At 40.0% G+C, this 24,305-nt stretch overlaps 1 protein-coding gene across 1 annotated transcript in view; it reads right to left on the bottom strand.

Moving 5' to 3' along the window:
• The window catches only part of morgue (modifier of rpr and grim, ubiquitously expressed), a 152,447-nt gene that overhangs the window by 65,604 nt on the left and 62,538 nt on the right, over nucleotides 1–24,305 (bottom strand). The window contains exons 5-6 of the mRNA XM_070088886.1: nucleotides 24,115–24,224; nucleotides 3,585–3,726 (exon numbers count right to left, since the gene is read on the bottom strand). Coding sequence (XP_069944987.1) covers nucleotides 3,585–3,726; nucleotides 24,115–24,224 — 252 coding nt within the window. The remainder of the gene's footprint in view (nucleotides 1–3,584; nucleotides 3,727–24,114; nucleotides 24,225–24,305) is intronic.

The raw sequence follows: 24,305 nt of genomic DNA, 5'->3' as shown, positions 1-24,305 counted from the left end.
GATATGAATGAATGCATAAATAATTTTCTAAAAAAAAGCCCATTGCCTCTACAACAAACATTGCCCCAAAAACTAAATAGATCACAGAAAGAGACTGAATAGTCCCTGGCTAACACCCAGCATCCTCAAATCCATTAATGCAAAGCGCAGATACGAAAAACAGTACAAAATGGGTCAAATAACTAGAGAATAGTCTAAATGTTACTCGTCAGCTCATTAGAGAGGTGTAATGTGAGAATTCCTGAGTACCCCATTGAGGCTCATATCTTCGGGAATAGGCAGGGCTCCCCACCAACTCTCAGGAATTCTCGCAAAACACCTCTCTAAACTCTTGGGCACTATCAGTCCAGCGCATCTCAAACACTCGGGTAATCTTCTCAATCGCATTCACAACATCAACATCAGGAACAAGAAACTTTCCAGCCTTGATGTAACTTCCCAATTCACCAAAGTACCTACTACACAAGCCATCGATATCTTGCACAGGAAAATTGACAATTCACTTGATCTTCCTATTCCAGGCAGTGATTTCATCGACCTTGTTGAACTATGTGTTGTCTTTATGTGTTTCTCTTTCGAAAATCACCTTTCAGCAGACTTTTGGACTACCCATGGGTTCGCCACTCAGTGCCGTCCTGGCGAACCTATACATGGAACATCTGGCAGCCGAGCGTTTTTCCACCATTATTCCTTCATCTGTCACTTGGCTCCGTTATGTTGACGACATTCTCCTCCTAACTCCCAGACGCTTCAACGTTCAAGCTCTCCAAGACAAGCTCAACCAGGTCGAGCCCTCAATCCAGTTCACACTTGAAGAAGAAGCCGACAACACTCTTCCTTTCCTTGATGTTCTTCTCTGCAAAGCTGACCAAGAACTTCGTTTTAAAGTCTATCAAAAACCCACCAACCAAAACGATCTTCTCCACTTCTACTCTCACCATGACACCAAAACTAAACGTGGTGTAATTATAGGCTTTTTCCTGCGCGCACACAGAATCTGCAGCAATGAGTTCCTTGAGGAAGAATGCACTATAATTGAACAAGTATTTTCCAAACTTCACTATCCTCGTCACTTCATCAGAGACTGCATACGACAGGCATTAAACATCTTCAAGACACTGCCGAGAAGAGATACATAGTCCTCCCCACCAACTCCATTGCCGAACATGTTTCCAACACCTTTTCCAATACCTCATTCCAGGTATCTACCTCCACAACCACAATCATCAAGGACATTAACAGTAATAGACAGGACAAGCTTTCATCCTCTGCAGGGGTATACATAATCCTTTGTAATGACTGCAGCAAATTATAAGTGGGCGAAACATCAAGAGACCTTCAAACACGTATTTCAGAACACCAATACGCAAGCAGGTCTGATATTCCCAGGAATGCCTGTGTACAACATCGCAATTCACACAACCATTTAATCAACTACAGAAACTCAAGACTTATTGCCAGAGAAGACAACATTCAATACCAAAGAATCCCAGAAGCATCACTTATCTCTTTATCCAACAACTTCAACCAGAACAATGGCTTCTATAACATAGCTGAACCACTTGCCAAGAAACTTCTTCATCGCTATCCCACATAAGAACATAGAGTGGAGGAACACTGCAGAGGGTCTACTCACATACTTATCCAATCTCCCTTCCAAGCTACCCAAGATTTCAGACTCTATAACCCCAATTGGTAGATCATCACATGCAGCATTCTCCACCTGACCCAGCATTCTGACCCTGACTATAAATACTCGCGTACCTTCCACCCCAGGTAGATCTGTTTGTGACTTGAAAAAGCCCACTGTGTGAGCGAAACATTATCAATTAAGGATCACATTATACTGCATATGTGTTTATATTTCCACAGGTACTCCTTGACTTACAATGGGGCTATATTCTGACAACCCATTGTAAGTCGAAAATATTTTGTCTGATATGAATATGATATGCTAAATAAATGAGCAAATAAATAGCTACTGTCACTGAATAAGTAAATAAACAAATAATTACTGCAACTAACTGCTTTTGCACCTTCATAAACTTGAAATATCATAAGTCAAACCATTGTAAGTCAAGCAACACCCGTACAGTAGGATCCTCGTATCTGTGGATCCGGTATCTGTAGTTTCAGTTATTCACTGTTTACCATGGCCTGAAAATAACCCTTAATTTTGCTTAATAATGGCCTCAAAGTGCAAAAGTAGTGATGGTGGAAATTCTTCAAAGCCTAAGATAAGCTGTGAAGGTCCTTCCCATCAATGAAAAAATGATAATTCTCCACTTATTGTGTGTATTTTATCAGTTAAACTTTATAATAGGTATGTATAGGACTTATATATAGGATTCACCACTATCCACAGTTTTGGTACCCGTGGCAGGTCCTTGGAATGTATCCCCTGCAGATACAGGGGTCCTACTGCATATATATGTCATTTTTCATTTACATACATACCTATGATAAAGCTTAATTGATAAATTACACTTATCTGAGTGAACTGAGCTCATGACAAAGAACTACATGAGGGACCCTGAAAGGGTTAAACACAAACACATGCCCGGTGCCTCCAGCCTTCTCCTCTCTGCAACATTTAAAACCCATTCTTCATACCCAAATAACACTATTGGTACTACTATACTCTTGTACATTCCCCTTTTTACCTCCATGGATAAGTTCTTTGTCTCCACAAATACTTCAATGCACCAGCCACCTTTTAACTTTCATCGGTTCTACGGTTTACCTCATTTTTCATAATCCCATCTGCCTGTAAGTCCACTCCCAAATATCTGAACACATTTCCTTCCTTCAAACTTCCTCCCTTCAAGATGATATATAGTATTTCAATGTCTAGATGCTTTGTTACTTTCATTATCTTATTCTTTCCAATGTTCATTTTTAATTTCCTTCTTTTACTTTTACATACCCTCCCAAATTCCTCCACCAAACTTTCTAAGTTCTCTTCAGACTCTCCCAACAGAACTGTGTTATTGGCAAAAAGCAACTGTGACAACTTTCACTTTGTATCAAATTTGTTATCTCTCAACCTCACACCCCCTCCCAACACCCTAGAATTCACTTCTTTTACCACCTCATCAATATGGTAAATAAGTTTTGTGATATCACACATTCCAGATTATGGCCTACTTCTTCTGGAAAATAAGCCTCCTCTCTCCTACATACTGTAACTTGAGTCTCACTATCCACATAAAACCCTCTACTGTTTTTAGTAACTTACCACCTATTAAAGAATAAAAAAGCACAATACTGTGATTGGAACAATACCCAAATAACCCACACATAGGAGAAAGAAACTTACGACAATGTTTCAGTCTGACTTGGACCATTAACTAGTCACACAGTATGTGACTAATTAATGGTCCAAGTCTAACTGAAACATCACCCTAAGTTTGTTTCTCCTATGTGTGAGTTATGTGTGTATCTACCACCTATTCCATACATTTGCAACATTTGCCATATTGCTCCCCTAATTTATATACTAGTTCTAATTCAAATAAACTGGTATAACAATGCTTACATAAAAAAAAAGCATATTCATAAAAGTAGTGGAAGAGAAAACCTACCTATGGGGTATTTGAATGTACAAGAAGAAAGTGCCGCCTTCATAGGGAGAACCTGCAGGACCCCGTATTGAAGCTTGCCAGTGCAGAGACATCTTATCTAGTGGTGATGCCTGAATACCTTCTGGTGGGTCTGACCGAAGTGCTACATGGAGATATACCAGAAAAGTTGATTAGCAAATATATAAAGACATCAGAGACTGGTTTATGATTAACAGATTGAGGATAGTCTCTCACCACTCTATGCTGAATGGCCCATACAGGTTTAGCTTTTTATGAATAATAATAATTGAATATAATTCATGTTATGCACTAGACCCACGTGGATCATTCAGCACAAAGTGCGGTGGAAGCTTAACACTTTGTCTACTGAGCATAAGACAGACATACTTCATATTTGTAGTTACTTAGATGTGTCTTTATGAAAAATAACACAATAATACAATTTTCAGGGACAAAACCTATAATTATGCCTAATATTTTGGGCAGATTTAAACTCGAAGAAAAAAGCAAGAAGAAATAAAATATTTCACTGAAACGTGAATGAAGCAAGCTAAATATGAATGACAAAATTCTGAGAATCAGGGACAATGACAAAATCACCAAATTTAAGGAGGAAATGTGTGAAATCTTTAACCCTTTCAGGGTTTCTGACGTACTAGTATGGCTTAAGCACCAGGGTTATTGACGTACTAGAACACCTAAATTCTAGCGCCTTCAAATCTAGTGAGAGAAAGCTAGTAGGCCAACATATGAAAGAATGGGTCTATGTGGTCAGTGTGTGCAGTATAAAAAAAATCCTGCAGCACACAATGCGTAATGAGAAAAAAAAAACTTTCACTGTGTTTTTGGATTAAAACAGCAACTTTGCACTGTATTTTCGTATGGTATTTATGGTTGTATTCTAGTTTTCCTGGTCTTATTTTATAGAATGGAAGACATATTACAGAAATTGAGATGATTTTGATTGGTTTCACAATGAAAAGTACCTTCAAACTGAGCTCAAAGTAACAGAAATGTTCGAGTTTTACCAAAGTTCAAAAGTAAACAAATCATGCCAAGTGTCCAATACATGTCAACTGGTGAGTTTAATATTCTTTCACAAGTGCGCTGATATTTATACCATTTCTACACTAATGCAGTAGTCTGCATAACAGTAAATCTTTTATTTTTATGAGAATAAAAATTAAAGTGGAAAGCAAAAGAAATGTAAGAGGGGCCTGAGGACATGACTAACGAACAGAGAACTTGTTATGTTAGTGCCAGGAAGGTCTGTCTTGTTTATTCTGGACCCTATTTGGAAATTGGCAACTTCTGAAACTTGTGTGAAATTGGCAAAATTGCTAATTTCTAACAACTTTATTGGATAGTTGAAATTGGTAAATGGGTGGTTTCTTGTACTCATTCGATAGAAAAATGGAGTTCTAGTGAAATAAATATGATTTTTGTCGACTAGTACACAGGAATTGGCCGAAAATAGGACTGAAAGTGGGCAAAATCGCCGATGAGTAAACATCATCGAGACTGCTAACTTCGCAAGAGCATAATTCCATAAGTTTTATATCAAATATCTGTTAGTGCCAGGAAGGTCTGTCTTGTTTATTCTGGACCCTATTTGGAAATTGGCAACTTCTGAAATTTGTGTGAAATTGGCAAAATTGCTAATTTCTAACAACTTTATTGGATAGTTGAAATTGGTAAATGGGTGGTTTCTTGTACTCATTCGATAGAAAAATGGAGTTCTAGTGAAATAAATATGATTTCTGTCGACTAGTACACAGGAATTGGCCGAAAATAGGACTCAAAGTGGGCAAAATCGCCAATGAGTAAACATCATCGAGACTGCTAACTTCGCAAGAGCATAATTCCATAAGTTTTATATCAAATTTCATACTTTTGGTGTCATTATGATCGGAAAAAGATTCTCTATCATTTCATGTGAAAAAATAATTTTTTTTTTTCCAAAAAATTTTCGACCCTGAGAACAAGTTTAGGAGAGAGCTTCTCGACCCTGAAAGGGTTAATATAAAGTGCCAGCATGTGTTCATTGGATAGAACACAGTAACTGCAGTAGCTCTGAACCAACAACAGAAAACTGAAATGGAACTCACTGAAATATCCAAAAATGTAAAGAAGCTAACCGCTGGGTATTGACAAAATAAATAAATGTAATGGGACCTGACAAAAATGTTGCATTTAAAAAACTAGACAGGAAAACTAAGCTATCCATTCTAGAAAACTTGAGGGATCACATTACAGGAATGCAAACTGTTCAAGAAATGGAAAAAAACACATAATTTGCCAATATTCTAAAAAGGTAACAGTAATGATCCGTTAAACTAAAAGCCTTCTTCATTGACAATTCTTTTAGAAATACTGGAAAAAGCAAGTATAGAAAAGAGGAAACTCTTTCTGTCAAACAATTCAGCTTCCAGTCAGTCTATGTTAAACTTATTAAGCCATTGTTATACTGACAAAGAATTCATTATAAAGACTCAAATGGGTAGAGTGTATTTAGTTTGGCTTAAATAAACTTTCAAGCTTAAGTTCCTCATGAAAGTTTTTTCTAGAAACTACAAAATATAAGAGGAATAAAATGCAAACATTACACTGGCTGAGAGATTATCTGTTTGAAAGGAAAATGTGAACAGTGATATAAGGAATATTGTACTCATGGAAAAATGTCTCCTGCAGAATGCATCGATAATGGACAAAAGAGACTGTAAAAATTATAGGGGAATAAGCTGCACTTTAAAGGAGGGGTTTTGGATATTGGCAGTTTGGAGGGATATGTTGTGTATCTTTATATGTATATGCTTCTAAACTGTTGTATTCTGAGCACCTCTGCAAAAAAAGTTATTATGTGTGAGTGAGATGAAAGTGTTGAATGATGATGAAGTATTTTTTGGGGGGGGATTTTCTTTCTTTTTGGGTCACTCTGCCTCGGTGGGAGACGGCCAACTTGTTAAAAAAAAAAAGTTTACTGAGTCCTTGGTAGTAGGTTGGTAGACAACAACTGCCCAGGGAGGTACTACCATCCTGCCAGGTGAATGTAAAATGAAAGCCTGTAACTGTTGTACATGATGGTAGGATTGCTGGTGTCTTTTTTCTGTCTTGTAAACATGCAAGATTTCAGGTACATCTTGCTACTTCTACTTACACTTAGGTCACACTACCCATGCATGTACAAGCACATACATATGCACCCCTCTGGGTTTTCTCCTATTTTCTTACTAGTTCTTGTTCTTGTTTATTTCCTCTTATCTCCATGGGGAAGTGTCGTCAGAGGCAACTAAAATTCCAGGAGCAAGGGGCTAGTAACCCTATCTCCTGTATATGTTACTAAATGTAAAAGGAGAAACTTTCGGTTTTTCTTTTGGGTCACCTGCCTCGGTGGGATACGGTTGGTATCTTGAAAGAAAGAAGTTTACTGAGTATACCAGGAAAAGTGTATGGTAGGGTTATTAGTGAAAGAATTAGAGGTAAGACAGAGAGTAGGACTGCATATGAGCAAGGCAGCTTTAGAATGGGTAGGGGATATGTAGATCAAGTGTTTACATTGAAGCATATATGTGAACAGTATTTAGATAAAGGTAGGGAAGTTTTCAATGCATTTATGGATTTGGAAAAGGCATATGATAGAGTGGATAGGGAAGCAATGTGGCAGACATTGCAAGTGTATGGAATAGGTAGTCAGCTACTAAATGCTGTAAAGAGTTTTTATGAGGATAGTGAGGCTCAGGTTAGGGTGTGTAGGAGAGAGGGAGATTACTTCCCAGTAAAAGTAGGTCTTAGACAGTGAAGTGTAAATGTCACCATGGTTGTTTAATATATTTATAGAAGGGGTTGTAAAAGAAGTAAATGCTAGGGTGTTGGGGAGAGGGGTTGGATTAAATTAGGGGGATTCAAATACAAAATGGGAGTTGACACAGTTACTTTTTGCTGATGATACTGTGCTTTTGGGAGGTTCTAAAGAAAAGTTGCAAAGGTTAGTGGATGAATTTGGGAGGGTGTGTAAAGGTAGAAAGTTGAAAGTGAACACAGATAAGAGTAAGGTGATGAAGGTATCAAACAATTTAGCTTAAGAAAAATTGGATATAACATTGGAGAGAGGGAGTATGGAAGAAGTGAATGTTTTCAGATATTTGGGAGTTGACTTGTCAGTGGATGGGCTTATGAAAGATGAGGTTAACCATAGAATTGATGAAGGAAAAAAAGACGAGTGGTGCGTTGAGGTATCTGTGGAGACAAAAAACGTTATTCATGGAGGTAAAGAAGGGAATGTACGAAAGTTGTATAGTGGTACCAACACTCGTATATGGGTGTGAAGCTTGCACTGCAAATGCTGCGGCAAGGAGGCAGCTGGAGGCAGTGGAGATGTCGTGTCTAAGGGCAGTGTGTGGTGTAAATATTATGCAGAGAAGTGTGGAAATTAGGAGGACATGTGGAGTTACTAAAAGTATTAGTCAGAGGGCTGAAGAGGGTTTATTGAGGTGGTTTGGTCATTTACAAAGAATGGGGCAAAGTAGAATGACTTGGAGAGCATATAAATCTGTGGGGGAAGGAAGGTGGGGTAAGTCATCCTCAAAAAGGTTGGAGGGAGGGGGTAAAGGAGGTTTTGTGGGTGAGAGGCTTGGACTTCCAGCAAGCATATGTGATCATGTTAGATAGGAGTGAATGGAGATGAATGGCTTTTGGGACCTGATGAGCTGTTGGAGTGTTAGCAGGGTAATATTTTGTGAAGGGAGTCAGGGAAACTGGTTAGCCAGACTTGCGTCCTGGAAATGGGATGTACAATGCCTGCACTTTAAAGGAGGAGTTTGGGATATTGGCAGTTTGGAGGGAAATCTAAACTGCCGTATCTCAGTGCCTCTGCAAAGACAGTGATTATGTATGAGTGATGGTGAAAGTGCTGAATGATGATGAAAGAAGTTTTCTTTCTTTAGGGGTTTTTGATTCTTTTTGGGTCACCCTGCCTCAGTGGGAAATTACCTAGTGTTTACCTGGAGAGAGTTCCGGGGGTCAACGCCCCCGAGGCCCAGTCTGTGACCAGGCCTCATGGTGGATCAGAGCCTGATCAACCAGGCTGTTACTGCTGGCTGCACACAATCCAACATACGAGCCAGAGCCTGGCTGGTCAGGTACTGACTTTAGGTGATTGTCCAGTGCCAGCTTGAAGACAGCCAGGGGTCTATTGGTAATCCCCTGTATGTATGCTAGGAGGCAGTTGAACAGTATTGGGCCCCTGACACTTATTGTGTTGTCTCTTAACGTGCTAGTGACACCCTGCTTTTCATTGAGGGGATGTTGCATCGTCTGCCGAGTCTTTTGTTGTCGTAGGGAGTGACTTTCGTGTGCAAGTTTGGTACTAGTCCCTCTAGGATTTTCCACGTGTATATAATCATGTATCTCTCCCGCCTGCATTCCAGGGAGTACAGGTTCAGGAACTTCAAGCGCTCCCAGTAATTGAGGTGTTTTATCTCAGTTATGTGTGTCATGGAGGTTCTCTGCACATTTTCTAGGTCAGCAATTTCACCTGCCTTGAAAGGTGCTGTTAGTGTGCAGCAATATTCCAGCCTAGATAGAACAAGCGACCTGAAGAGTGTAATCATGGGCTTGGCATCCCTAGTTTTGAAGGTTCTCATTATCCATCCTGTCATTTTTCTAGCAGATGCAATTGATACAATGTTATGGTCCTTGAAGGTGAGATCCTCCGACATGATCACTCCCAGGTCTTTGACGTTAGTTTTTCACTCTACTGTGTGGTTGGAATTTGTTTTATACTCTGATGAAGTTTTAATTTCCTCGCGTTTACCATATCGGAGTAATTGAAATTTCTCATCGTTGAACTTCATACTGTTTTCTGCAGCCCACTGAAAGATCTGGTTGATGTCCGCCTGGAGCCTTGCAGTGTCTGCAATGGAAGACACTGTCATGCAGATTCGGGTGTCATCTGCAAAGGAAGACACGGTGCTGTGGCTGACATCCTTGTCTGTGTCAGATATGAGGATAAGGATGAGGATGATGGCTGATGTGTTAAAAAAAAAACTTGCCAGAAGGAATAAATAACTACATAAATACAGTGGTACCCTGAGTTTTGAACTTTCTTCATTCCAGAAGGCTGTTCAAGTGCCGTTACTGAACGAATTTGTTCCCATAAAGAATAATGTAAATTAGATTAGTCCGTTTCAGACCCCCAAAAATACTTACAATAATTTTTTTTTTTTTTTTAACAAGTCGGTCATCTCCCACCGAGGCAGGGTGTCCCAAAAAAGAAAGAAAATCCCCAAAAAGAAAATACTTTCATCATCATTCAACACTTTCACCACACTCACACATTATCACTGCTTATGCAGAGGTGCTCAGAATATAACAGCTTAGAAGCATATACGTATAGAGATACACAACATATCCCTCCAAACTGCCAATATCCCAAACCCCTCCTTTAAAGTGCAGGCATTGTACTTCCCATTTCCAGGACTCAAGTCCGACTAAATATTACCCTGCTCACACTCCAACAGATCGTCAGGTCCCAAGTATCATTCGTCTCCATTCACTCCTATCTAACACGCTCATGCACGCTTGCTGGAAGTCCAAGCCCCTCGCCCACAAAACCTCCTTTACCCCCTCTTTCCAACCCTTTCGAGGACGACCCCTACCCCTCCTTCCTTCCCCTATAGATTTATATGCTTTCCATGTCATTCTACTTTGATCCATTCTCTCTAAATGACCAAACCACCTCAACAACCCCTCTTCTGCCCTCTGACTAATGCTTTTATTAACTCCACACCTTCTCCTAATTTCCACACTCCAAATTTTCTGCATAATATTTACACCACACATTGCCCTTAGACAGGACATCTCCACTGCCTCCAACCGTCTCCTCGCTGCTGCATTTACCACCCAAGCTTCACATCCATATAAGAGTGTTGGTACTACTATACTTTCATACATTCCCTTCTTTGCCTCCATAGATAACGTTTTTTGACTCCACATATACCTCAACGCACCACTCATCTTTTTTCCCTCATCAATTCTATGATTAACCTCATCCTTCATAAATCCATCCGCCTGCACGTCAACTCCCAAGTACAGTGGACCCCCGCATACCGTACGCATCGCATAACGTTCAATCCGCATACCGCTCGCTTTTATCGCAAAAATTTTGCCTCGCATACCGCTCAAAAACCCGCTCACCGCTCTTCGTCTGAGACACGTCCAATGTGCGCCCTTAGCCAGCCTCACATGTGCCGCCGGTGGCATTGTTTACCAGCCAGCCTCCGCGGTAACATCCAAGCATACAATCAGAACATTTCGTATTATTACAGTGTTTTTGGTGATTTTATCTGGAAAATAAGTGACCATGGGCCCCAAGAAAGCTTCTAGTGCCAACCCTACAGCAATAAGGGTGAGAATTACTATAGAGATGAAGAAAAAGATCATTGATAAGTATGAAAGTGGAGTGCGTGTCTCCGAGCTGGCCAGGTTGTATAATAAACCCCAATCAACCATCGCTACTATTGGTGGTACAGCTGCTGCTGCTGCTGTACCACCGTCAGCTGCTGCTGCTGCTGCTGCACTGTCAGCTGCTGCTGCTGCTGTAGCACCATCAGCTGCTGCTGCTGATGTACCACCGTCAGCTGCTGCTGCTGCTGTAGTACCATCTGCTGCTGCTGTAGCATCGTCTGCTACTGCTGTAGCACTGTCAGCTGCTGCTGCTGCTGTTGTACCACCGTCAGCTGCTGCTGCTGTAGTACCATCTGCTGCTGCTGTAGCATCGTCTGCTGCTGCTGTAGCATCGTCTGCTGCTGCTGTAGCACTGTCAGCTGCTGCTGCTGTTGTACCACCGTCAGCTGCTGCTGCTGCTGCTGTAGTACCGTCTGCTGCTGCTGTAGCATCATCTGCTGCTGCTGTAGCATCGTCTGCTGCTGCTGTAGCACTGTCAGCTGCTGCTGCTGTTGTACCACCGTCAGCTGCTGCTGCTGCTGCTGTAGTACCGTCTGCTGCTGCTGTAGTACCGTCTGCTGCTGCTGTAGCATCGTCTGCTGCTGCTGTAGCATCGTCTGCTGCTGCTGTAGCACTGTCAGCTGCTGCTGCTGTTGTACCACTGTCAGCTGCTGCTGCTGCTGCTGTTGTACCACTGTCAGCTGCTGCTGCTGCTGCTGTAGTACCGTCTGCTGCTGCTGTAGTACCGTCTGCTGCTGCTGTAGCATCGTCTGCTGCTGCTGTAGCACTGTCAGCTGCTGCTGCTGCTGCTGTAGCACCGTTGTTGGTGTGGCTTATTGAGAATACTAAGAAACAATTAACCCCAGAGGATTTGCCACCCAGGATAACCCAAAAAAGTCAGTGTCATCGAAGACTGTCTAACTTATTTCCATTGGGGTCCTTAACCCTTTCAGGGTCCGTCCCGTAGATCTACGGCTTTACGTTCAGGGTCCAAACCGTAGATCTACGCCATGAGCTCAGCTCACTCTGATAAACTGTGAGTGGTACATTTGGGCCTAGATATGAGAGAATACATCTATGTGGTATGTGTGCACCACATAAAACAGATCCTGCAGCACACTGTGTATAATGAGAGAAAAAAAATGAAATCATGATTTTTCGATTAAAACAGCAACTTTGCAGTGTTTTTTCGTATGTTTTTTATAGTTGTATTTGCGATTTCTTGGTCTCATTTGATAGAATGGAAGACATATTACAGAAATAGAGATGATTTTGATTGGTTTTAGCACTGGAAATGGCTTGAAACTGAGCTCAAAGTAGCAGAAATGTTAAATTTTTGCCGATATTCAAGAGTAAACAAACGACCTCACACGTCTAATACACGTCAGCTGGTGGGTCTAATATACATTCACAAATATGGTGATGATATTTGTACAATTATTACAGTATTGCATAACAGTAAATCTTCTATTTTTTGGTGTGAATAAAACTTCATTATGTGAATAAAAAATCAAAATGGAATTTATTTGTAAAGCCTCAAAACATAACTAATGAACAGAGGAAATGTTAGTTTAGTGCCAGGAATGCCTACATTGTTCATTCTGGACCCTATTTTGAAATTGGAATATTTTGAACTTTGTGTTAAATTGGCCAAATTAACAATTTCCGATCACTTTATTTTGTAGTTGAAACAGTTGACTTGGCGATTTCTTGTGCTCAATCGATAGAATAGAAGTAATACTAGTGAAATAGCTAAGAATTTGGTTGATTGGAATAATGTAATTGGCCTAAAATGGGAGTCAAAGTCGGCAAAATCGCCGATTCCTAAATATCGCTGACACATCAAAATTCGCGAGAGCATAATTTCGTCAATTTTCCACCAAATTTCGTACTTTTTGTTTTATTACCTTCACAAAAAGATTCTCTACGATTTCATAAGAAAAAATAACAAATTTTTTTTTTTTAAATTCTTGGACACTGGTGCGTGACTCCAGATTTGGGCCTTGGACCCTGAAAGGGTTAATCTTGTCTCCCAGGATGCAACCCACACCAGTCGACTAACACCCAGGTGAACAGGGAAAAATGCCTGGAACTAGTGCTCATATTGGTGAATTTAAAGCCAGCAAAGGTTGGTTTGAGAGATTTAAGAATCGTAGTGGCATACACAGTGTGATAAGGCCTGTTCTGGAAGAAAATGCCAAACAGGACCTACAGTACTCAGGAGGAAAAGGCACTCCCAGGACACAGTGTCTCATCAGTCATTGCTGCATCTTCAATAAAGGTAAGTGTCATTTATTCTTCATTTAGTAGAGTAGTACATGCACAATATATATTGTGCATGTACTACTCTACTATTGTGCATGTATCCTTCTCTTTGTGTGTAGGAAAATGTATATTTCATGTGGTAAAATTTTTTTTTTCATACTTTTGGGTGTCTTGCACGGATTAATTTGATTTCCATTATTTCTTATAGGGAAAATTCATTCTCATACCGATCATTTCGCATAACAATCAGCCCTCTTGCACGGATTAACCCTTTGAGGGTCGACAGGCCCTCTCCGAAACTCGTTCTCAGGGTCGGCCAAATTTAAAAAAAAAAAAAAATTATTTTCTCTTATGAAAAGATAGAGAATCTTTTCCCGATCATAACGACACCAAAAGTTTGAAATTTGATAGAAAACTTACGGAATTATGCTCTCGCAAAGTTAGCGGTCTCGGCGATGTTTACGGATCGGCGATTTTGCCCACTTTGAGCCCTATTTTCGGCCAATTTCACTGTACTAGTCGACAAAAAACATGAATATTTCGCTAGAACTCCATTTTTTCTATCGAATGGGTGCAAGAAACCACCCATTTATAAATTCAACTATCCAGTACAGTGGTCAGAATTTAGCAATTTTGCCAATTTCACACAAATTTCAAAAGATGCCAATTTCGGAATAGGGTCCAGAATAAACAAGAAAGACATTCCTGGCACTAAAATGACATTTCCTCTAGTCATTAGTCACGTCTCAAGGCCCCTCTTATATTCTTTTGCTTTCCACTTTGAATTTTTATTCTAACAAAAAATATAAGATTTACTGTTATGCAGACTACTGCATTAGTGTAAAAAATGGTATAAATATTATTGGTGCACTTGTGAAAGAATATTAGACTCACCAGTTGACGTGTATTGCACGCTTGGCACGATTTGTTTACTTTTGAAGTTTGGTAAAAATCGAACATTTCTGCTACTTTGAGCTCAATTTCAAGGCACCTTTCATTGTAAAACCAGTCAAAATCATCTCACTTTCAGTAATATGTCTTCCATTCTATAAAATGAGACCAAGAAAACTAGAATACAACAATAAATACTATACGAAAATACACTGCAAAGTCGCTGATTTATTAAAAAAAAATGGAAAAAGTTTTTTTTTTCTCATTATGCACCGTGTGCTGCAGGATTTTTTTTAGACTGTGCACACTGACCACATAGACCCATTCTTTCATATGAAGGCCTACCAGCTTTCTCCCACTAGATTTGAGGTCGCTAGAATTTATGAGTACTAGTACGTCAAAAACCCCTACGCGTAAGACGTACTAGTACGACGAAAACCCTCAAAGGGTTAAAGTCGCTATGCGGGGGTCCACTGTATCTGAAAACATTCACTTCTTCCATACTCCTCCTCCCCAATTTGATATCCAATTTTTCTTTATCTAAATCATTTGATACCCTCATCACCTTACTCTTTTCTATGTTCACTTTCAACTTTCTACCTTTACACACATTCTCAAACTCATCCACTAACCTTTGCAGTTTTTCTTTAGAATCTCCCATAAGCACAGTATCATCAGCAAAAAGTAACTGTGTCAATTCCCATTTTGAATTTGATTCCCCAAAATTTAATCCCACCCCTCTCCCGAACACCCTAGCATTTACTTCCTTTACAACCCCATCTATAAATATATTAAACAACCATGGTGACATTACACATCCCTGTCTAAGACCTACTTTTACCGGGAAGTAGTCTCCCTCTCTTCTACACACCCTAACCTGAGCCTCACTATCCTCATAAAAACTCTTAACAGCATTTAGTAACTTACCACCTATTCCATATACTTGCAACATCTGCCACATTGCTCCTCTATCCACTCTATCATATGCCTTTTCTAAATCCATAAATGCAATAAAAACTTCTCTACCTTTATCTAAATACTGTTCACATATATGCTTCAATGTAAACACTTGATCTACACATCCCCTACCCACTCTGAAGCCTCCCTGCTCATCTGCAATCCTACATTCTGTCTTACCTCTAATTCTTTCAATTATAACCCTACCGTATACTTTTCCTGGTATACTCAGTAAACTTATTCCTCTATAATTTTTACAATCTCTTTTGTCCCCTTTCCCTTTATATAAAGGGACTATACATGCTGTCCGCCAATCCCTAGGTACCTTCCCCTCTTTCATACATTTATTAAACAAAAGTACCAACCACTCCAACACTATATCCCCCCCTGCTTTTAACATTTCTGTCATGATCCCATCAGTTCCAGCTGCTTTACCCCCTTTCATTCTACGTAATGCCTCACGTACCTCCACCACACTTACATTCTGCTCTTCTTCACTCCTAAAAGATGGTATACCTCCCTGGCCAGTGCATGAAATTACCACCTCCCTTTCTTCCTCAACATTTAAAAGTTCCTCAAAATATTCTCGCCATCTACCTAATACCTCCCTCTCCCTATCTACTAACTCCCCTACTCTGTTTTTAACTGACAAATCCATACTTTCCCTAGGCTTTCTTAACTTATTTAACTCACTCCAAAATTTTTTCTTATTTTCATTAAAATTTCTTGACAGTGCCTCTCCCACTCTAACATCTGCTCTCCTTTTGCACTCTCTCAACACTCTCTTCACCTTTCTTTTACTCTCCATATACTCTGCTCTTCTTATAACACTTCTGCTTTGTAAAAACCTCTCATAAGCTACCTTTTTCTCTTTTATCACACCCTTTACTTCATCATTCCACCAATCACTCCTCTTTCCTCCTGCCCCCACCCTCCTATAACCACAAACTTCTGCCCCACATTCTAATACTGCATTTTTAAAACTATTCCAACCCTCTTCAACCCCCCCCACTACTCACCTTTGCACTAGCCCACCTTTCTGCCAATAGTCACTTATATCTCGCCCGAACTTCCTCCTCCCTTAGTTTATACACTTTCACCTCCCTCTTACTTGTTGTTGCCACCTTCCTCTTTTCCCATCTACCTCTTACTCTAACTGTAGCTACAACTAAATAATGATGCGAAATATCAGTTGCCCCCTCTATAAACATGTACATCCTGGAGCCTACCCATCAACCTTTTATCCAATACATAATCTAACAAACTACTTTCATTACGTGCTACATCATACCTTGCATATTTATTTATCCTCTTTTTCATAAAATATGTATTACTTATTACCAAATTTCTTTCTACACATAGCTCAATTAAAGGCTCCCCATTTACATTTACCCCTGGCACCCCAAATTTACCTACTACTCCCTCCATAACATTTTTACCCACTTTAGTATTGAAATCCCCAACCACCATTACTCTCACACTTGATTCAAAACTCCCCACGCATTCACTCAACATTTCCCAGAATCTCTCTCTCTCCTCTACACTTCTCTCTTCTCCAGGTGCATACACGCTTACTATAACCCACTTTTCACATCCAATCTTTATTTTACTCCACATAATCCTTGAATTTATACATTTGTAGTCCCTCCTTTCCTGCCATAGCTTATCCTTCAACATTATTGCTACTCCTTCTTTAGCTCTAACACTATTTGAAACCCCTGACCTAATCCCATTTATTCCTCTCCATTGAAACTCTCCCACCCCCTTCAGCTTTGTTTCACTTAAAGCCAGGACATCCAGTTTCTTCTCATTCATAACATCCACAATCATCTCTTTCTTATCATTTGCACAACATCCACGCACATTCAGACTTCCCACTTTGACAATTTTCTTCTTCTTATTCTTTTTAGTAATCTTTACAGGAAAAGGGGTTACTAGCCCATTGTTCCCGGCATTTTAGTTGACTTTTACAACACGCATGGCTTACGGAGGAAAGATTCTTATTCCATTTCCCCATGGATATAAAAGGAAAAGTAATAAGACCAAGAACTATTAAGATAAAATCAAAGAAAACTCAGATGAGTGTGTATAAATAAACGTGTACATGTATGTGTAGTGTGACCTAAGTGTAAGTAGAAGTAGCAAGACATGCCTGTAATCTTGCATATTTATGAGACAGACAAAAGACACCAGCAATCCTACCATCATGTAAAACAATTACAGGCTTTCGTTTTACACTTACACTTACACTTACATAATTGTTCGAGTTGGGAGCAATTCAAAACTTCTGGGTACCACTGTATATAGTTACTAGGTAGTAGGTTCATAGACAGCAACCGCCCAGGGAGGTACTACCGTCCTGCCAAGTGATTGTAAAACAGAAGCCTATAATTGTTTTGCATGATGGTGGGGCTGCTGGTGTCTTCTTTTCTGTCTCATAAACATGCAAGATTTCAGGAATGTCTTGCTACTTCTACTTACACTTAGGTCACACTACACATGCATGTACAAGCATATACATATATATAAACACCCCACTGGGTTTTCTTCTATTTTCTTACTATTTGTTGTTCTTGTTTATTTCCTCCTATCTCCATGGGGAAATGGAACAGAATTCTTCCTTCGTAAGCCATGCATGTCATAAGAGGTGGCTGAAATGCTGGGAGCAAGGGGCTAGTAACCCCTTCTCCTGTATACATTACTAAAGTTTACAAGAGAAACTTTAGTTTTTCTTTTTGGGCCACCAGCCTCGGTGAGATATGGCTAGCTTGTTGAAAGAAGAAATGTGTAGTTCCTTAGTACAAAGGTGAAGGGGACAAAAGAGTGTAAGAATTATGTGGAAATAATCGTGTTGAGTTATACCTGGTGAGGTGTATGGTAGAGTTATTATTGAAAAAATTAAGGGTAAGACAGAGAGCGGGATTGCAGATGAACAAGGATACTTTAGGAACAGTAGGGGATGTGTATACCAAGTGTGTACAGTGAAATATATAGGTTAACAGTATTTAGAAAAGGGTAATGAGGTTTTTGTTGCATTTATTTTTTTTATTAACACACCGGCTGTTTCCCACCAAAGCAGGGTGATCCAAAAAAGAAAAAATCACTCCATCAGTCTTGCCAGAGGTGCCCTTACACTAGTTATAAAACTGCAGCATTAACACCCCTCCTTCAGAGTGCAGACACTGTGCTTCCCGTCTCCAGGACTCAAGTCTGGCCTGCCAGTTTCCCTGAATTCCTTCATAAATGTTACCTAGCTCACACTCCAACAGCATGTCAAGTCCTAAAAATCATTTGTCTCCATTCGCTCCCATCAAACACGCTCACGTATCCTTTACCCCCTCCCTCCAACCTTTCCTAGGCCGACCCCTACCCCGCATTCACTCCACTACAGATTTATACACTCTTGAGGTCATTCTATTTCCTTCCATCTTCTCTACATGTCCAAACCACCTCAAGAACCCCTCCTCAGCCCTCTGGATAAAAGTTTTGGTGATCCCACACCTCCTAATTTCCAAACCACAAATTCTCTGCATTATATTCACATCACACATTGCTCTCAGACATGACATCTCCACTACCTCCAGCCTTCTCATTGTTGCAACATTCACCACCCATGTTCCACACCCATATAAGAGTGTTGGTTTAACTATACTCTCATACATTTCCCTCTTTGCTTCCATGGACAAAGTTCTTAGTCTCCACAGACTCCTAAGTGCACCACTCACCTTATTCCCCTCATCAATTCTATGAGTCACCTCATCTTTCATAGACCCATCTGCTGACACATCCACTCCTAAATATCTGTATACATTCACCTCCTCCATACTCTCTCCCTCCAATCTGATATCCAATCTTTCGTCACCTAATTTTTTTGTTATCCTCATCACTTTACTCTTTCCTACATAGTGGACCCTAGGTTATCGGCCATTCCGGATATTGGCCAACTCGATTATCACCCAGTTTTTTGGCCAAAATTTTATCCCGTTTATCGGCCGTTATTTTGCTTATCAGCCGTATTGGATGCGTCCACCCACCCGCCAACCCCTTGCGTGTTCGTGAGTCAGTTTGGCTGTGTCTCTGGGTGAGTGAGGAAGCTTCTGCTCATTCATCCAAACATTTCGCTATAATCCATTAATTTTTGTGGTTATTTATCGTGTGCAACTGCAAAATAAGCAACCATGGGCCCAAAGAAGTTCCTAGTAAAATTTCTTTGGTAAAGAAAGTGAGAAACATGAAATTTAAGAAAGAGGTTGTTGACAAGTATGAGTGGTGTTCGAGTTCTAGAACTTGCCAGGATGTATAGGAAATCCAAATCAACAATCACTTCCATCCTGGCAAAAAAAGTAGAAATCAAGGAAGCTAATGTTGTGAAAGGGAGTTTAGCAGGGAGGCAGGGAGTGTAGCAGGCAGGCAGGGAGTGTAGCGGGAAGGCAGGACCCCAATAGAATTAAGTCACTGTGTCTGACTTTTCTGGGTTATCCTAGGTTCTTTACACATATGCTGTGGAAGGGAGGCAGGGAGTGTAGCATGGAGGGAGGGAGTGTAGAAGGGAGGAAGGGAGTGTAGCAGGGAGTGTAGCAGGCAGGCAGGGAGTGTATGTAGCATAGAGAGAGGGAGTATAGAAGGGAGGTAGGGAGTGTAGCAGGCATGCAGGGAGTGTAGCAGGCATGTAGGGAGTGCAGCAGGCATGCAGGGAGTGTGGTAGGCATGCAGGGAGTGTGGCAGGCATGCAGGGATGGAGGGAGTGTAGCAGGGAGGCAGGGAGTGTAGCAGGAAAACAGGGAGTGTAGAAGTGAGGGAAGTAACCCCAGAGGGGGCTTTGATACCTGAAGTCCTTATGGAGGGGGATTCCCCTTCCAAACAATAATCAGGCCTCCCTCTTTCCTCCTCCCAGTCTTCCATAAGCCAACAAGAGTCTTCAATGAAGGTATGTAATAGTGATTTAAATGTTCATTTATTTATTTTATTAAGTTCTCACTGTTTTGTCTATGTAAAACTATAATCAATCTTTAAAAAATGTATTTTTTGTTAATATTTTTGGGTGTCTGAAATGGATTAATTGTATTTATACTAATTCTTATGGGAAATATTATTTCGGTTTTAGGCTATTTCGGTTTTAGGCCTACCCTCTGGAACGGATTATGGCCGATAACCGAGGGTCCACTGTATTCACTTTTAATTTTCTTCTTTTACACACCCTACCAAACTCATCAACCAACCTCTGCAACTTCTCTTCAGAATCTCCCAAAAGCACAGTGTCATCAGCAAAGAGCAACTGTGACAACTTCCACTTTGTGAGAGATTCTTTATCTTTTAACCCCACACCTCTTGCCAACACCTGAGCATTCATTTCTCTTACAACCCAATCTATTAATATATTGAACAACCATGGTGACATCACACATCCTTGTCTCAGGCCTACTTTTACTGGAAAATAATCCTCCTCTCTCCTACATACTCTAACCTGAGCCTCACTATCCTCATAAAAACTCTTCACTGCTTCCAGTAACCAACCTCCTATTCCGTACATTTGCAACATCTGCCACATTGCCCCCCTATCCACCCTGCCATACGTCTTTTCCAAATCCATAAATGCCACAAAAACCTCTTTAACCTTATCTAAATACTGTTCAACTATATGTTTCTCTGTAAACACTTGGTCTACACACCCCCTACCTTTCCTAAAGCCTCCCTGTTCATCTGCTATCCTACTCTCTGTCTTACTCTTAATTCTTTCAATAATAACTACCATACACTTTAACAGATACACTCAACAAACTTCTTTCAACAAACCGGCCATATCCCACCAAGGCAGGGTGACACAAAAAGAAAAGCAAAAGTTTCTCTTTTTAACTTTAGTAATGTATACAAGAGAAGGGGTTACTAGCCCCTTGCTCCCAGCATTTTAGCCGCCACTCAACAGACATAGTGCTCTATAACTTTTGCACTCTCTTTTGTCCCCTTTGCCTTTACAGAAAGGAACTATGCATGCTCTCTGCTAATCCCTAAGTACCTTACCCACTTCCATACATTTATTAAATAAAAGCATCAACCACTCCAAAACTATATCCCCGCCTGTTTTTAACATTTCTATCTTCATCTCATTAATCCCTGCAGCCTTACCCCCTTTCATTCTGCCCACTGCCTCAGGAACTTCCCTCACACTCACAACTGGCTCTTCCTCACACCTACAAGATGTTATTCCTCCTTGCCCTATACACAAAATCACAGCTTCCCTATCTACATCAATATTTAACAATTCTTCAAAATATTTCCTCCATCTTCCCAATACCTCTGACTCTCCATTTAATAACACTCCTCTCCTGTTTTTAACTATCAAATCCATTCATTCCCTAGGCTACCTCAGCTTATTAACCCTTTGAGGGTCGACAGGCCCTCTCCGAAACTCGTTCTCAGGGTCAGCCAAATTTAAAAAAAAAAAAATTATTTTCTCTTATGAAAAGATAGAGAATCTTTTCCCGATCATAAAGACACCAAAAGTTTGAAATTTGATAGAAAACTTACAGAATTATGCTCTCGCAAAGTTAGCGGTCTCGGCGATGTTTACGCATCGGCGATTTTGCCCACTTTGAGCCCCATTTTCGGCCAATTTCACTGTACTAGTCGACAAAAAACATGCATATTTTGCTAGAACTCCATTTTTTCTATCGAATGGGTGCAAGAAACCACCCATTTAGAAATTCAACTATCCAGTACAGTGGTCAGAATTTAGCAATTTTGCCAATTTCACACAAATTTCAAAAGATGCCAATTTCCGAATAGGGTCCAGAATAAACAAGAAAGACATTCCTGGCACTAAAATGACATTTCCTCTAGTCATTAGTCACGTCTCAAGGCCCCTCTTATATTCTTTTGCTTTCCACTTTGAATTTTTATTCTCACAAAAAATATAAGATTTACTGTTATGCAGACTACTGCATTAGTGTAAAAAATGGTATAAATATTATTGGTGCACTTGTAAAAGAATATTAGACTCACCAGTTGATGTGTATTGCACGCTTGGCACGATTTGTTTACTTTTGAAGTTTGGTAAAAATCGAACATTTCTGCTACTTTGAGCTCAATTTCAAGGCACCTTTCATTGTAAAACCAGTCAAAATCATCTCAATTTCTGTAATATGTCTTCCATTCTATAAAATGAGACCAAGAAAACTAGAATACAACAATAAATACCATACGAAAATACACTGCAAAGTCGCTGATTTATTAAAAAAAAATGGTCAAAGTTTTTTTTTTTCTCATTATGCACTGTGTGCTGCAGGATTTTTTTTAGACTGTGCACACTGACCACATAGACCCATTCTTTCATATGAAGGCCTACCAGCTTTCTCCCACTAGATTTGAGGCCGCTAGAATTTATGAGTACTAGTACGTCAAAAACCCCTACGCGTAAAACGTACTAGTACGACGAAAACCCTCAAAGGGTTAATCTCACTCCAAAACTTTTTCTTATTTTCAACAAAATTAGTTGATAATATCTCACCCACTCTCATTTGCTCTCTTTTTACACTGCTTCACCACTCTCTTATCTCTTTTTCTCTCCATCTACTCCTCCCTCCTTGCATCACTTCTACTTTGTAAAAACCTCTTATATGCTAACTTTTTCTCCCTTATTACTCTCTCTGCATCATCATTCCACCAATTGCTATTCTTCCCTTCCACACTGTCTTTCCTGTACCCACAAACTTCTGCTGAACACTAACACTACATTCTTAAACTTACCCCAAATTTAGTTTATAAACCTTCACCTCTCTTTTACTTGCTGCTTCTATTTTCCTTGTATCCCATCTACCTTTTACTCTCATTGTATCTACAACTAAAAAGTGATCTGATATATCTGTGGCCCCTCAATACACATGTTCATCCTGAAGTCTACTCAACAGTCTTTCACCTACCAATACGTAGTCCAACAAACTACTGCCATTACGCCCTACAACACGTCTTGTATATTTATTTATCCTCTTTTTCTTAAAATATGTATTACCTATAACCAAACCCCTTTCTATACAAAGTTCAATCAAAGGGCCCCCATTATCATTTACACCTGGCACCCCAAACTTACCTACCATGCCCTCTAAATAATTCTCCTACTTTAGCATTTAGGTCCTCTGCCACAATTACTCTCTCACTTGGTTTAAAAGTTCCTACACACTCACTTAACATCTCCCAAAATCTTTTTCTCTCCTCTCTTCTCCAGGTGCATACACACTTATTATGATGCACTTTTTGCATCCAACTCTTATTTTAATCCACATAATCCCTGAATATATAATTTATATTCCCATTTCTTCTCCCATAACTGATCCTTCAATATTATTGCTACCCCTTCCTTAGCTCTAACTCTCTCAGATACTCCTGGCTCTATCCCATTTATTCCCCCCCCCCCACTGAAACACACCTACCTTTGTTTCACTTAGAGCAAGGACACCCAACTTCTTTTCAGTCATAACATTAGCAATCATCTCTTTCTTAACATCCACACTACATCCACACACATTCAAGCATCCCAGTTTTATAAAGTTTTTCTTTTTCTCTTTTTAAGTATTTTCTACAGGAGAATGGGTTACTAGCCCAATGCTCCAGGCATTTTAGTCACCTTCTACAACACGCATGGCTTACGGAGAAAAGATTCTTTTCCACTTCCCCATGGAGAATAAAGGAAATAAAGAAGAACATGAACTATTAAGAAAAAGACAAAAAACCTAGATGTGTGTATGCATACATATACATGTGTATGCCTGTGTAGTGTGACCTAAAGCAGAAGTATCAAGATATACCTGTTATCCAGAATGTTTATGAGACAGAAAAAAGACACCAGCAATCCTACCCTCATGTAAAACAGTTACAGGTTTCTGTTTCACACTCACTTGGCAGGACGATAGTACCTCCCTGGGTGGATGCTGTCTACCAACCTCATGAAAATTAATACAACAAAATAAAAAAAATAAAGTACTTCTGAGTTCATTGCGTAGGCGATTCCTTCTCCAGGAGTTTTCACAATTGAGAGGTGGCGTTAGCAGAGACATCTGGTGAAGACACATATGGCATGGTGCACTCTCTGTTCTGAAATGTAGCAACAGGTGTCACTAAATACAAAATACATTTAATAGTACAAAGAATAAAAATTCCACAATACACAAGCTG

Source organism: Cherax quadricarinatus, chromosome 26 (genome assembly GCF_038502225.1).
Source record: "Cherax quadricarinatus isolate ZL_2023a chromosome 26, ASM3850222v1, whole genome shotgun sequence".
Taxonomy (NCBI): domain Eukaryota; kingdom Metazoa; phylum Arthropoda; class Malacostraca; order Decapoda; family Parastacidae; genus Cherax; species Cherax quadricarinatus.
This window is presented reverse-complemented; position numbering and strand designations above follow the sequence as displayed.